We start from the raw sequence: 16,179 nt of genomic DNA, 5'->3' as shown, positions 1-16,179 counted from the left end.
TTTTCCCATACTAATAGGTCATTCCTGTCTAAAACTTCCATTCCTTTCATTATTCTGTAGATAGCAAATTTCTTCTTTCTCTTCTTTGTTCCAGAGTTGGTAGGTTCAATTTGGATAGTCTTTGCTCATATGTTAGTTCGGCGAGTGTCGGTGCTAGTTTGGTTGTCGCTCTTTGTAATCTTTCTAGTTTCTTAATATTCTTTTTGGTACTGGGTGTCCAAAGTGATGCTGCGTACTCAAGTTTTGGTCTTATTAGTGTAGTTAGTATTTTCCTTATCATTTCTTCGTCCATATAAGTAAATGCCACTTTGATTGCTCTCAATAAGTTATAGGTTTCTCCGAACATCTTATTTATATGCTTATCTGGTTTCATGTCCTTTTCAATCATCACTCCAAGATCTTTTTCATAGTTTTTTTTATTTTTTCTTCCCCAATTCTGTAATCTTTTGATATTCTGTTTCTACTCTTTCCAAATTCCATTATACTGCATTTCTTAATTTTGAATTTTACTTCCCACTTTTGAGTCCAATTCCATATTGTGTCCAGATCTTGTTGCAATGAGTTGCAGTCCTCTTCCGTTTTTACCTTCTTAAGTAATTTTGCATCTGCAAAAAAAATTATATAGCACTCCACGCCTTCATTCATGTCATTAATGTATACAGCGAACGTGATCGGGGCCAGTACTGATCCTTGCGGGACACCGCTTTTTACTTCTTCACAGTTGGAGAATTTTTCTCTAATTACAACTCTCATTTTCCTCCCAATCAGGAAGTCTTTCATCCATTCCAATAATTTTCCTCTGATGCCACCTTTTGACTCTATCTTATTTATTAGTTTCCTATGAGGTACCTTATCGATTGCCTTTTGCAGGTCCAGAAAAGCACAGTCTGCCCATCCATCTCTTTCTTGTATTATGTCTACTAATCTTGAGTAAAAGCAGATCAGATTTGTTGTACAGGATCTCCTTTGTCTAAATCCAAATTGATTTGGGTTCAGTATAGATTTTTCTTCCAGGTATTTAACCCATCTCTTTTTGATCACTCTTTCACAAATTTTTGCTATTGTGCTTGTTAGTGAGACCGGTCTGTAGTTAGATGGATCTTCCTTATCACCTCCCTTATAAATTGGTACAATGTTTGCTTTTTTCCAGTCCAATGGTACTTTTCCTTCTTTAAGTGAGGATTTAATTATATCATATATTTTGTCAGTTAATTCTTCCATGCATTCTTTCAGTATCCAGTTTGCTATTCCATCTGGGCCATGTGATTTTCTGACATCCAGGGTTTTAATTTGATCACTGATTTCTTTTTGTGTTACGTTTATTTCTTTCATTGCTGGGGATAATTCTCTCTCTCTAACTTCACTGTTAGGCGAGTTTTCTACTGTGAATACTGATCTGAAGTGGTTGTTCATTATTTCAGCCATTTCCAGTTCTTCTGTAAATTCCTTTTTATCTTGGCGCAGTTTTTCTATTTCTTGTTTGTTTTTCAGTTTTCCATTTACATATTTGTAAAATAGTTTGGGTTCTTCTTTACATTTGTCTATTATCTTTTTTTCATAATTTCTCTTTTCATCTCTGCGTATTTTTACATATTCGTTTCTTAGTTTGATGTATGTTTGCCATTTGCTTTGTTTCTTATCTCTTTTCCATTTTTTCCAAGCTTTGTCTCTTTTTTTCCTTTGCTTCACTACATCTTTTGTTGTACCAGTTCTTTATGTATGCCTTTTCCATTTTTTGTGGTACAAATTTGTTCACTCCTTCATTATAAATTTCTTTTAGTATGTTCCATTTTTCTTCTATCCCTGTATCTTCGTTTTGGAATTTTTCCCAGTTTGCATTGCGAAAGAATATTTTAAGTTTCTCAAAGTTTGTTTTGTTATACATAGGTCTTCCTATTCTATGTTTATCATTTTTGCTTTGGTCTGTTTGTTCTTTCAATTCCATTTCTATTAGTACGTGGTCACTTTTTCCTATCGGAGTTTTGTAAATAATATTTTCGATTATCTCAGGTTCTGTCGTAAGTATTAAGTCCAATTTTGAGGGTTCTTCATTTCCTCTATATCTAGTATTTTCTCTAATCCACTGGGTCATTGTGTATTCAATGGTCAAGTCAAGGAGTACATTGCCCAGTGTTTCTCTCCCCCTTTCACTGTCATATCTTCCCAGCATATTTCTTTTGAGTTAAAGTCACCCATAATTACTGTATTTCCTCTATCCTTCAGTGTTTCAATTAGTTCTTCTTTTGTATCATCTAGTAACTCGGCGTGATCCCTTTCTGTCCAGGCTTGTGTTTTAGGAGGTACATAACTGCATGCTACTTTGCCACAATAACAAGCAGCCAATACCCCCAGACGGGAATTTAGACTACAAATAAACCTGGATAAAGAAACGAGTAGAAGGTAATTTATATTACAGTTTTCACTGCACCAACTATACCTTAAAATTAAATGCTTTTCATATTTTGTAGAGAGATATTCACATGGTGATACCCCAAATGTGGGTTTCATGACCTCAGCATACCATCCCCTAGTAATGTGCTGCCTGGGACAGTCTACCCCCCTCATCTCCCCCCCCCCCCCTTGCTATGCCACTGAGTTCATCCACTTCTTATGATACTCTCCTCTATCCTGTCTAGGGTTGTCATATTAGAATGGCTGAAATGAGCAATCTGAAGGGCTAGAAGTAGTAAATATTGAATAAAAGTAGCCCTGTATTTATGTAGATTGGTAACAGTGGCATAGCAAGGGGACGGGCAGAGGTTAACGAATGTGTTATTTATTGTCTTTGTTTTTCGCCACTGGCTTCCCTGCATCATCACTTATACCTTGTGCCACATGAAGTTTTCCACAATATGTTTCTATTCTCCTTTACCCATGTCTTGTGCCATGAATCACGGGAGTCCCATTATTTATATTTAAATTATGTAGTCCTGTCCTGTTCAGTACTGTATAGCAATGAAGACAAATGGAGAGCTGGTGGAAATCATTATGAAAGCGTAATGCAGTATGGATAGGTAATAGATATTATTTAAGCAGTTGAACAGTGATAGCCAGTGGATGGCATATTAGCACACTATGCCACTGATTGGTGCACTTTTTACAGAAATATATTCAATAAATAGCATATACATCAGGCCTATGCAATCTAAATTGTTTATGAATATTATTCACATGATATAATTTTTTATATAAAGTAGCACATGCCTTAAAAATGACCCCAATTTACTACTTGTAGACCAATCTGGTAATCCTGGTACTTTTTATTGTAATTTGCTGCCTTCCCCATTGTCATTCCTCTCTCACTCCATCTTCCCTCATATTTGTTAGGTTATTGAAAAACAACTATATGTACAATTATCATGCCAGTGACTCCTAGTCAGAAGGCACGGAAACTTCCAAGAAGGTGCAGGTAAAAATAAAGTAATTTTTGCTTATTTATGGAAATATATAATTTCCCATCCACAGAAAATCCAGTGATAATCAAAACTGCCTACAAAAAGTTTGTTGATAATGAGGGTCTACTGTGTTTTGTTTTCTAGAATAAAGGATAACACAATTTGATGTCCAAAGAGGGAGCAAATCAGAAACAATGCACAAATGATCCAACTGTGATGTTCATGGGTTTTGAGGATGGGCAGTGGGGAGAAGATTCTCTCTGATGTCCATCTTGTAGGGCCATCACTAGCAGGTATCTGTGTGGTTCAACCTAATTCAAAATCATCATGGTATGTTTATCTGAAAACAGGTTCTTGGGAAAACACTTACCATTACCGATGAAGATGATAAACACCCCAGCCTCATCTCCTTCAACCTGCAGCCGATAAACTCCATGAGTGAGATCTCCAGACCCTGGGGATACCACTAAGCTCTGCAGGTATCTACCAAGCTTGGTCTTTGGTGCACTGCTTCCCATAACTGCAAATCAACAGCCAAAAATGTGTGAACGAGGATGAAAGCTCAATTGTCGTTGCTGATGCGGCTCCCCTTAAGAGTGAGCTTACATCTACCATGGAAGTGGGTTAGTTTCAAATTTCTAAATAGTTTTCTTTAGTAACTTTTTCTTACACTGGACAAAAGTACCTGAGTTCCCCCGATCATTGCGGTACCCGGATGATTTCCTCCAAGACCCGCTAGTGATTGCACGTCGACTGTCTGCCATCTCACTCTGCACTGCCATGGGCAATTTGGCTTTATTAGTGTATTTTTTCTTTTATTAATAAATGCCACTAAATAAAATATTCTGATGTATAAAATATTTAGTTATTCTTTGGGAAAAATAGTTTGATTTTTATTGACAGCTATAAAGAAAAAGTTAAAAAGGTATGATTATTTCAAGATATTTTGCAATATAATTATCATTGATTTGGCCTCAATATGCAAAACAAATAAGGATTATTATAAAAAAAAAGATATGTATATGAACATATCAATCTATACTCATGCTTAGACAATGATACTTCAAAGGAAATTTTATGAAGATAAATTTATTTTTGCTAGTATTCATATAAACAAATTATCTTGTATAGAAATTGAAATATTGATTTATAAAGCTATATCATAATATACATACATAGTATATATATATATATATATAAAGAACCTATGGTGCAGGGGTTAACTACAAAAAAAGATGTGGATAAACAAGCCAAAAATAAATAATTGGGTTTCCATTGAAAGGAAAAAAGATGAAAGAAAAAGTCAAATATACTAAAGAAAACTATAAAAATGAGAAACCAGACAAACTCCCAAAAACTAATATAAAACAATTCTCACTTCTGGTTTACACAAAAATCTTGTTTGTTCAACTGAAAAAAATTGAAAAGGTAAATTTCTCAGTTATTCACGACAATTAATCAGATAATGTAAATTCAAAGTGCTCACTGATGCAAATTTTATTTTTCAGTTACCATTCAGATGCCCAGAGTAAATTCAATATAAGAAGTAGTATTTTATGTTAAATTTATGATAGTCTTAAAAACTAATCTGATGCAGTTCCTTCAAACATGGGCTCTTGGGAAATGAGAATACAATTTCTGTTTATGTAGGTTCAATATGGCCAGTACCCAGTAGCAGTTAGAAAATATGAGATTTAATGGATGTTTATCTAGTGTACTGCTATCATAACAGAAAATTTGCTTAGTCTAACTAAAGTTTTTGTGACTAGTTTGACTAAGTATGTATTGTAGTGTGAAGTCGGAAATAATCTTTTGTTTGTGTGCCATAACAGACAATTACAAAGCTATTTACCTCGTGCCACATTTCTAACAGCCTCACTTCCTGAAAGTCTTTTCTATCTGTCTATAATCTGCCCCATAACCTAGAGCCTCTGCATGTACCTTGATATCTGACCCTTTAACATTTCTAGGGCAATTTGACTTGTTTAGTTTAGTTCTTTTTCCTTAAAATGACATCTTTAGAACCTAACTCTTTTGCTGTAGACGTTTTCCTTAGCTGAATAAAATCTCTTGGCAGCAGCTGATATAAGTAAGTTAATTTGTGAAACATAGGAAAGGTTTTACTGTGATGGACTTGAAATAAATGTTAACCTTTTTCAGCCAGATAAAATCACTGTGTGACAGAATAAGTAACTAATGTTGTAGAATGAAGTGAAAGGGCAGAGAATTGCTAAGTGAATTCTTAACCCTTTCAATGTGGAAAGGGTTTTTCTGAGTTGAATAAAGTTACTTGGTTGCAAATAGAATAAAAAGCAATGTCAATTCCTTTCCTTGTTCCCTAAGTAAAATTGCCTTGCAGCTGCTTGTACAAACCAACCAGTCATAAAATATAAGGAAAAGGTGAATCAATGCAATCAAAATAGTTTTTCACTGAAGATTTCCTTTGGCTGAATACAATTGCCCAGTGGCAGCTAGAATAAATTATCTAGTCGTATAATGCAGTGGAAAAAGGTCAGCTGAAATAGGCTTGATATAATTTTTAACCTCTTTTCCAACTTCTTATTTTCTTTAACTTTTTAACTCAATACTTCTTCCTTGAGAAACCTATGGGCCATAGCTGGTTACCTTAGAGTTGTGAATCTCCTACAAGGGAAACCTGGGGCAATGGATTGATTGGTTGAACTCTTATAATCAAACTATTCACTCTCTTCATTCCTGACCCTTGCACATGCCCTAATACTCATGTAAAAACTTTTGACTGCCTTTAACAAACTTTCCCCTATCCCATATATTTGCAATACATTCCACAACACCTCTCTATCAACCATGTTATGTGACTGCTCAAAATTCATGAAAGCCCCAAAAAACATCCTTACCTTTTGTGAAATATGTCTTAATAACATTTGATCTGCACACCCTATTTATCTTTTAAACCAACACTACTCATCTTCAAATATTCCATTTCTCTCCTGATGTTCTTAATCAACACACACACATACACCTTACCACACTTACACACGACTCGGTGGCACGGTTGGTAGAGTCTCAGACTGTCAGTACGGAGGTATCAGCGGTACCTGGTTTGAATCCTGCCCAGGGCTGAAATTATTTCAGTATCGCTGCGCTTTGAGTCGTTACTCCAACTCTCGTGGGCGGGGAGTTGGGGGTGTGTGTGTGCATGTAAGGTCATAGCATTACCCATAGATCGGACATACGAGCTCTGAGCTCTCTTCCGGGAGGGAAATAGCTGTCGATCATGAGTCCAACACGTGATCCAAAGACCAAGGTGAAAACTCAACAGACTCCCTCTAAAACTAAAACATTCATACTTATCTCTTTTCTCCTTTATACAATGGAACTATGGAACATATGCACTCCTCTAATCTACCAGTGCACTTCCGTCCCTTAAACACACATTAAACAATCTCATAAACCATTCCACTACAACCACTCCATCCTTTCAGGCATTACATGAGGCAATTTAGATGCCTTTCCAGTTTTGATCTTTCAATGCTTCTTAAATCTCTTTTCGTATAACCTTATCATTCTCCTCTCCCATCACCATTCTCCCAGTCTTCCACCACCACAATCAAAGCCTTTTCCTCTCTACATTCAACATCTTGAAATACTCTGCCTATCTTCTTACAGTCTCCATGTCCATTAACAACTGTCCATCTACTCCGTTTAATGTTGGATGGTGTCCTCAGTGCAGGTGTGTTTGTGTGGTTCTTGTTCTGGTGTGGGAAGGTGTTCTGCAGGACTAACATGAGGGGGTTGTTGAAATATTGAGTTTGGTGGTCTTTCTTACATAAATATTGGTTGAATTCTTATAAACACACACCAAGGACCCTTCCCCCTTATAAGGGAGGCTGACAGCCAAGGCATGCTCCCACCTCCACCTATTCCACTCCCATCCATCACCCATCACTCTTCTTATGAGTACACATACACACACACATGCCTCCATGGTGCAGGGGTACCATTCTTAACCACTGATTCAGTGATCTGAGTTCAAGTCCTGACCATGGCTGAAAAAGTTTCAGTATTGCTGGACTGCAAGCTGGCAATCCAACTCTAGTGAGCAAAGAGTTTTGTGTGTGTGTATGTGTAAGGACACATCATTACCCATAGATTGGGCTACACATGAGTTCCAAGTTCTCATCCTGGAGGGTAACACATGACCCAAGATTGTGGTGAATCACACAACATGTAACAGGTTACATTTTGACTACACTCAATACTCATCACTCTTAGTCATATACATTATGATTAGAGTCCCACCCAAGTTCTTTACATTAGTTTACTTATGTCAAGTGAGTGTTTCTGGAATGGTTGTGCAGTGTACAAAATGAGAAGCAGAATATAAATTTAATTAAAAGGTGAGATTAGGTATTATTCTTGGTTTCAATCACTACATTACTTCAGGGCAATAAGTATTCAAAAAGTAAAAGAAAGAAAAAGGAGGAAACTTTTATGTATGTGTGTGTATATACATATACTTATATATATATATATATATATGTATATGTATATATATATATATTATATATGTATATATATACATATATATATATACATATATATATATATATATACATATATATATATATATATATACATATATATATATATATATATGTATATATATATATATATGAATAGCAGCTTTAATTATATGTCAGAAAAAGGGAAAAGAGTCAGTTATATGCATGCTAAAGAGCTTGATAATATTCAGCAATGTATTCTCCCTAAAATTCTTACTCCAGCAAGAAAAACAAGTTCACAGATAAATATAAAACAAATGATAAAAAGAAATTAAGTCATAAATCATGAACTGCCAGAATATGTATGTACCCCTTACCATAGGCTCAGACCTTAAGCTCATTAAATAAATATTGTGTTTGGCATAAACCATATTTTCGATTGATATTACTTTCCGTTGTCTACATCTAATTCAATTAGAATTACTGTAGATGAATCTGTGACAGATATATATAATTTCCTACAGTCTGTGTGATAATGAGCGAGACATAAGTGATGGGGTAAGTAGCTGTCAACTTGAAAATTCTTCCGGGTACTTTTAATATTCAGTTTGCCAACCTTTGCCTTAATCCTTTGTCAAGCTAGGAAACCACTTCTCAGTGTATACCTATATATACTGGCACTGTATAAGGTTATATAAACTTGTCTGTTTTTGTACACATTAGTCTATAATTTTTCTGTATTTTTTTTTTTAGTTCCTACATATGTGCATGTTTGTTTAGCCCTTTATTCCTATACTATATTTAATCCTGTACTTGACCTATTTACTTTCATTTTATATTCATCAGTCTTTTCTTTCCACTTAAATCCTGTTGGTTTCACAACACATATTAATGAATTTCTACCAAATGTTCATCTATTTCCCTTCTATAATATAAGCTCTATATTCCCTCTACTTTACACATTCACAACTCGTTCCCTGTAAAACATGTCCAGTACTTACCTTTAGCCTGTAGTCCAGTAACTGTGACTATTTTAGCCCTGCTCTTGTTCTTTGTATTATATAGTAAAAGTACTTGATGTAAATTATTAGTCATTTGTGAATGGACAGAAAGATGTGAAGATCTTTATTGCACTTTGTCTAAATCTTACCACCAATATCTTACCAACCTTTTCATCCCAAGCCTACCACAACTTAACAATTTATGCAAGAAGACTGAAAGTATACTGTATTTGCATTAAGTGTCTAACTCAAAATAATAAATGTATAGTACCCAGTGGCAGCTCATGGTGAGATAAAACATAAGAACTGCAAACACATGCAACAGCGTCAACTTGCACAATATTACCCGTGTGTTTGTTCTTTAGATACAGTGGCTGTAGCTCTCTGGAATGTTATGCATCTTGACATTGTCATACATGTTTAAAGTTTCTCTATTTTGTCTCAAAGCAAGCTGTCACTGATAATCCCTACAAAAGTCTCTAAGTGTCCTGTTTTTGAGTAACAAATCCCCATTCAAAGAACTCCCTCCACAATATCCAAAATGCTTACTTAAGATATTGAAATGTTTGATTTTCTAAATTTATATGAGAGAAAGACTTTCATAAGGTACTATAGTTCTTTACTAAACACAACAAGAACAATAAATATTACATTCAACAACAATTCTCTGAGACTTTTCAATACATCTAGAATGGACAGATGTAGTACAGAGATAAAAGTTGAAGAATGCAACAGATTAAAAGTGCAGCCACAGTTGGGTTTCTGCTATTAGTAGATGTGAAACTTCCAAGCTCTTGTATTCTTCATTTATCTTTCTCAAAACTTTGTGGGAGTCTTTAGTATGCATATTTTAGGCACAATGATAATAGCGATGTATTTACATTTTATAGCAAACTCACAAACTGAAAGGGAGGTGGAAAAACAGGGTTGATTTGGTTTGGTGCAGTTATATGAAACTTAAGACATTGAGAACTGGTTACTGGTCATGTGTATTTGTTGTAAACCACTCACTACCTGGGGTCATGCTGCTGCTTGTCCCAGAATTCACTTCGGAGATGTCAACAAGCTGTGCGAGTCCTGAAGTAAGAAGGGCCAGGTGTTGTCACATACAAAAAATAGATCAAATGAAGACAACAGATGCATGTGAACATGGAGGCAAGTTTGACCAAAGGGTATCATTGATGTTCAATCTATGATGTTTATCTAATATCTGACATGGAAAAAAGTAAATACTTGTAGGGAATGAGTAACTGCTGTCAGCAAAGCAGGTATCAATTAAAATTTGTGTGACGCAAGAAATAGACCTATTGAACACTGTTTTCTTCATTTGATTTTTCAAATGATGGCAAATGGCTTGGAAATGATAGTTATGGTACTAACTTGAAGGGAGGGCAAAATAAAAAGGTGATATGCACTGCATGGGAGTATGAATTTACTTGACTGTATATATATAAAAAGGTGGGGACACAGCAAAGAAGGACATAAATGCAAAATATACAAAAGTTGAAGAATAAAACTAATCATATTCAACAAGCAACATGACCTCATAAAAAGCAGAAGTCATCAATATATAAATTTCTAAGCAAGGCTCTCATCACTTAACATATGTATCACTATGGTACAACTGTGAAAAAAACTAAATACAGTATCTATATTTAGATATGGTATAAGACTCTGAATTTGTATGAACAATAAATGCATATTTCATTCAGGTATATACAAATATATTAGTACTGTATATATGCAAGCACACATTACACACAGACAAATGCAATTGTGTACATCAAATAGAAAAATGTATGGTACTGTACAAGTGTCAAAAGATATTAGAAAAAAAATCTTCTAGTAATGCAATATTTTATGAAAAAATATGTGCATACAATGAAGAGGAAAGGAATGAGGGGAATTAATGGCTTCCAAGTTTGAGATGAATTTTGAAGTAAAATATTTTTAATCTTGTTAAGGATAATTACTCCCAAGAATAATGACCATCTTGTAGGCAAGTGTACTAGATTTTGGAAATGTTATATTTTCCTGTGTCTTCTTTGCCCAATTTACAAAACCTGGCAGAATTCTATGGCTGCATGAGTAAACAAGTTCACTAATAATCTAAATATGATGGAAATGAAGTGGTTCTGAGGAAGTCGTCATACGTAATCACTACATATATTTGCACCTTTCAGTCTCACCTGATGATTTATACAAACACATACACATATCAGCAAAACTGTGGGAGAGACATACAGGTTACAAACAAACATAAGTGTCTTTTTATTACAAAGATGAAGGGAGGAAAAAAATATATATAGTAAATAAAATAAATAAATCCACCCCAGACTGGGATATGTAGTAGTGGTATGGACTCCACAAAAAGTTAAAAATATTAAGAAGATTGAGAGAACGCAAAGACAAACAATCAAGTTGGTTCTCAGCCTTGCAGATAAAGTATATGAGGAGGGACTAGAAGCACTGGATCTATCATCCTTAGGAGAAAGAGGTGACTCAATTGTGGTGGTCAGGTAACTGAAGAAAAAAAAAAAAAAAAAAAAAAAAAAAAAAAAAAATCTGAAAGGTGTTGAAAAACAACTTAATGTAGAAATCCAATGATTGGAAATATCTAGATGAGAGAACCCAAGCTAATTCAATAAATGAATCTAAAACTAGGTATAACAGATGGAGATAAAGATGCAGTATCCCATAAGCATGTCATCTTTCCTGTATACTATGATTTGGTAAATACACACATACAAAGTCAATTCAACACCTCACTACCAGATGCACACTATCATGATACTAAAGTTTTCTGCGTATTTGTCCAGACATGACCACAACATATCTGGTTATAGACAGATCTGTTTGTGTGGAAGAAGAACACACCCTCAGTCTTGGTATTTCTCCTGAGGTCTCTTACTGTGTTGAAGGCTGTCCACAGAATAGTCTGACAAGCTGCATCTATCTAACTAACAACATCTGACATCAATCTGAAGAGTATTTACAAAGAAATTTTATTTCAAATGCATAATATATATTCAATGGTTGCCTTCATGGCATAAGAGGAACTAAATAAGATGGATTACGAGGGGCGGGTAAGAGTCTGAATTACGTGAAAGTGGTAAGAAGAGAATCTATAGGGGTCGAGATTAACTTGCTAATCCTGACTGGTCCAACTAGAAACTTGATGCAAGTGTAGAATGTAGAGTGCTTACCAGCTTGTATCTTGGAAGGCATAGATAGATGCTCTTGATGCCTTGTGTTCACCACCATTTTTAGTATTTGGGGTGTCTTTATTTGATCACCCTTTAGTTTGAAACTGCTTATACTCTAGCATTTACCACTTCCACTAGTAGTTCCTTCTATTTGTCAGTTGTCCAAGATGGTCACCACACAAACGACACTGGACATGTTATCTTACACTGTAAATACTCTCCAGCACTCATCCATTACAGACAACACTATAAGGTCTCCTCCCTGAGGAAACTATAACTAGATTCCAGGGTACTGTGAGTCTTCTGTAGAGAGCCAAGGCAAGAGATTGATGAACTAATTGACTGATCAGTTGTTTCATTTGAGAGAATTAATTTTTTTCTCTATTTTATTTTTTCCAAATTTGGTCTTAAGCCCCCTTGCTACAGTTATGTACCTACATATACATTTTTTTCTGGTTATCTGCTGGTCATAATTTCCTGTCTTAGAAGGTAATGTATGTACAAGTCTATATGTATCAATTCACTCCTCTTTGTACAGTAGCACAAGCTGATCAGATCTCTTCCCCTTTTTTTTCATTGTGCAAGAGTCACTAGCCTTTCTTTGTAAGGTAGACCTTGTAAGAATAGATTTACAGTTATTCAGTTTTGACCGATGTAAACTCTCTTAAGGCCTAAGAATTTGGGAGTTTTCCAATAATATCTCTTACATTTAATTTCTGGGGTTACTTTCGCCTTAAAGATTTTGATCAAAAGGATTGATATCACTAAAAATCTGAAAGGTTAGATTATTATTTTTTTTTTATCAATGAAATTAGTTAAAACAATGAAGGCAGATAACCTCTCTTACATTACAGTAGTCCCTCAAATAGCGCGGATTCAATCATACGCGGATTTTATTTCAAGACCATCTCAAATGTAGAGAATTGTTTTAAAATTCGCGCCGAGTTGGGCACGCATACGCACACACGCGGCAACATCGCAAACATTTGTGGTGACTGCTTTCTATTTTACCATATACAGTCGATCCTCATATAACGCGGTCATTATGTACACTGGGAACTGCTCAAACAAGGGTGTGGGGTGAGGGGAAAGCCGTGGGTGACTGCCTGAGGTCACGTGTCAACCTCCGGGGCGTTACAATAAATCGCGTATCTGAGGAACGACTGTATATATTTTGTATTTTACTTATATTCATTTCATTTGATTTTATTACTAGATGAATTCGATAAACTCTTAATTTAAAATTTTGATATTCCCTATTTCCATTCCTAATTCTCTCTTTTTCTTCTTCATCCATCTCACTTATATATATATTTTTTACTATTACAATTTTCACTTATTTTTCTTTTTCTACTTCTACTGTTAACAGTGTTAATGATGATATTAGAATCCATACTAAAAGGATTCAAGTCTGAAACACTACCGCTATAATTACCAGTTTTATTGAGCGAATGAGGAGGTGACGACCTCATTTATTACTAACCTAAAGTGCGATTCGATGAACAACAAATCGGGCAGTTCGAATCGCGTCACCTGGATCGATCGAAAAAATTAACAAAATTTTAAAAGAATAAATTGTATAATATAGAGACGAAATTGATATAAGCTTGTTTAAATTTTTTTTTATCGAACTTATTCTCAATTTTAATAACTTATCAAAGGTATGTATGGCAAGTGTATTTTATTATTTTTCTTATATATTGTTTTTTTTTCTTATCATTTTTCATAAAAAAATTAGCCAATATTTGTTCGAAAAGCTCAATTACTTTGAATGCTACTCATGAATTGGAGCCAAATTTATAATCTGAAACATTTACAAAGTAAGGTTGAGTCGTCGAAATCGAAATTAGTCGATCGATCGAATCGAGAAAAAAAAGTATATATTTTTTTAAATTAGCCAATATTTGTTCGAAAAGCTCAATTACTATGAATGCTACTTATGAATTGGAGCCAAATTTAATCTGAAACATTTACAAAGTAAGGTTGAGTCGTCGAAATCGAAATTAGTCGATCGATCGAATCGAGAGAAGTCTATTTTTTTTTAAATTAGCCAATATTTGTTCGAAAAGCTCAATTACTTTGAATGCTACTCATGAATTGGAGCCAAATTTAATCTGAAACATTTACAAAGTAAGGTTGAGTCGTCGAAATCGAAATTAGTCGATCGATCGAATCGAGAAAAAAGTCTGACAGACAGACACGAAACCGCTTTTATTTATTAGATTATATTCCACTTTCCAATATTTCATTATTGCTGTTTTGTCTCACTTTGATCATTTATGTACTCGTAAAGTTAAGGTTGTTTGTTGGTTACAATCCATTAGCGGTGCCTTGATTCTACCTGTTCCGGCGACTTGTGCGGTGACCCATTCCTCAGTCTCTCACCATTCGTAGTGCTGGTCAATTGCTCTGGAAGTCGTGTTCATTACCCCTTCACATGGCACCGACACACTCCTCTAAGCCAACAAAGACAAAGATTCAAGGAAAGGCTGGAAAAATTGCTAAGCGAGAAAGGAAGTGTATGACGTTATCAGAAAAAATCGTAATTTTGGACAAACTGAGAAGTGGTATGTCCTATGCATCATGTGCCAGAGAATACAGACTTAATGAATCTTCTGTGCGAACCATAAAAAAATGTGAAAATGACATGCCGTGACACATTGTGCTCCTGTTTCTGCTAAAGTGGCGCATCACATCAGACGAATTTATCCTTTCATATCTTCGACGTCGGCATCTACCATTCGTCGTACACGACTTCGTTACTTAAAAATCTGTTTTAGCACCTTTTTTGTTTTTCATTTCCGCACACAAAATTGCATATTACGGTGATACATTTTAATTTACAAAATTAATATTTAATTTTCTATTGCTATATTACTCCCATGGTCGAAACTAAAGATTTACCCCGGTATTTAATATGAAATATCAGCATACGCGGATTTGGTTATACGCGGTAATTTCAGGAACCTAACCCCCGCGTTATTCGAGAGACTACTGTATTCTTTTTTCCAGTGAAATACATATATACATATACCAAGGGCTTTTTTCCCCCTTATAAGGGAGGTAGCCAAAATCAAAAGCCATAATTCCACTCCCACCAATTCCACCCCCATTCACCACCCTTCCCTCCTTCCCTCTCATCTTGGCTCCCTCTGGATGATGGGTCATCCCTGCATCTTGCTCATTGCCCAGGGTCAGAAGCAATGCAGCAAGACGTACCACATCTACAGCAAGGCCGCTTCATTTGATCGGTGACCCCCCTCTCCATTCACACATAACCACCCTCTAACCCCCCCTAATCCCCAACCCACTCCCTTCCATGCATCACATTCAGTGAAATAAGCTTTAGTATTTGTGTTTCCTTGTCTGGGGTATAGGCTGCATGTTATTAAGCAGTATAATTTTTGCAGTAGCGTGCAGCTGATACGTTAGGGACTATATGGGGTACCCCTACAGACCAGAGCCAAACATAATTTTGTCTATGTTAAGAGGAAATTTCTACTCATATAGAAATGATGCTACTTTACTGTACAGCCACTGTCCTTCCGTTATACTGTCCAAGAACCTTTCAATACTATCCTGTACACCTTTTTTGAGTATATATTTCCATTTTTGCCTTGGTCCCCTATGGCAGGGGGAAGAAAAAATAGTGCAACCAAGGCTTCTCACCCAGGTTGTACAGGTGGCTAAAATAGGATGGGGTGATGGGACTAGGCATCCTACTTTCCATAACCCTGAAGGGTACATTCCTATGAGAAGTCAAGGCAAAAGAGGGTCTGGGAGTAAATTTCCAAACAAAACCCTAAAGTGTCTTTTTATGTACATGGGTATGGTACAGATGAGAGTAAAAGGAAAGAAATAGGCTGTATATTTGTGGGAAGGAGTATGGATTTGTTGGCATTGAGTGAAGCTAAGTTGAAAGGGAGGAGTAATTTTGAGTTTTGTACTGGGGAGGGTGTCAGAAGCAAGGAGAGGACGAGGGAGGGAAGAAGTGGCTCTACAAGTAAGTGAGGAGATAGGTAAGTGTGTGGTGGAGTACAGAGTTTTCTTTAAGGTTAATGTGGATAAAGGTGAGATTTAGGTCTTTATAAGC

General features: G+C 35.5%; 1 protein-coding gene across 10 annotated transcripts in view; it reads right to left on the bottom strand.

The window, feature by feature from the left end:
• LOC143020349 (stomatin-like protein 1) overlaps window positions 1-16,179 on the bottom strand; it is a 45,376-nt gene that overhangs the window by 6,817 nt on the left and 22,380 nt on the right. For 7 of the 10 annotated variants that reach the window (XM_076176691.1, XM_076176694.1, XM_076176696.1 and 4 more), the window contains exons 7-9: window positions 9,895-9,957; window positions 4,081-4,170; window positions 3,766-3,915 (exon numbers count right to left, since the gene is read on the bottom strand). In XM_076176691.1, coding sequence (XP_076032806.1) covers window positions 3,766-3,915; window positions 4,081-4,170; window positions 9,895-9,957 — 303 coding nt within the window. The remainder of the gene's footprint in view (window positions 1-3,765; window positions 3,916-4,080; window positions 4,171-9,894; window positions 9,958-16,179) is intronic. The other 3 variants (XM_076176697.1, XM_076176698.1, XM_076176699.1) reach the window with 2 other exon arrangements.

Source organism: Oratosquilla oratoria, chromosome 39, assembly GCF_046742065.1.
Source record: "Oratosquilla oratoria isolate Oo_2021 chromosome 39, ASM4674206v1, whole genome shotgun sequence".
Taxonomy (NCBI): Eukaryota; Metazoa; Arthropoda; class Malacostraca; order Stomatopoda; family Squillidae; genus Oratosquilla; species Oratosquilla oratoria.
Note: the sequence above shows the minus strand (reverse complement) of the source record. Positions and strands in the feature narration are given on the sequence as shown.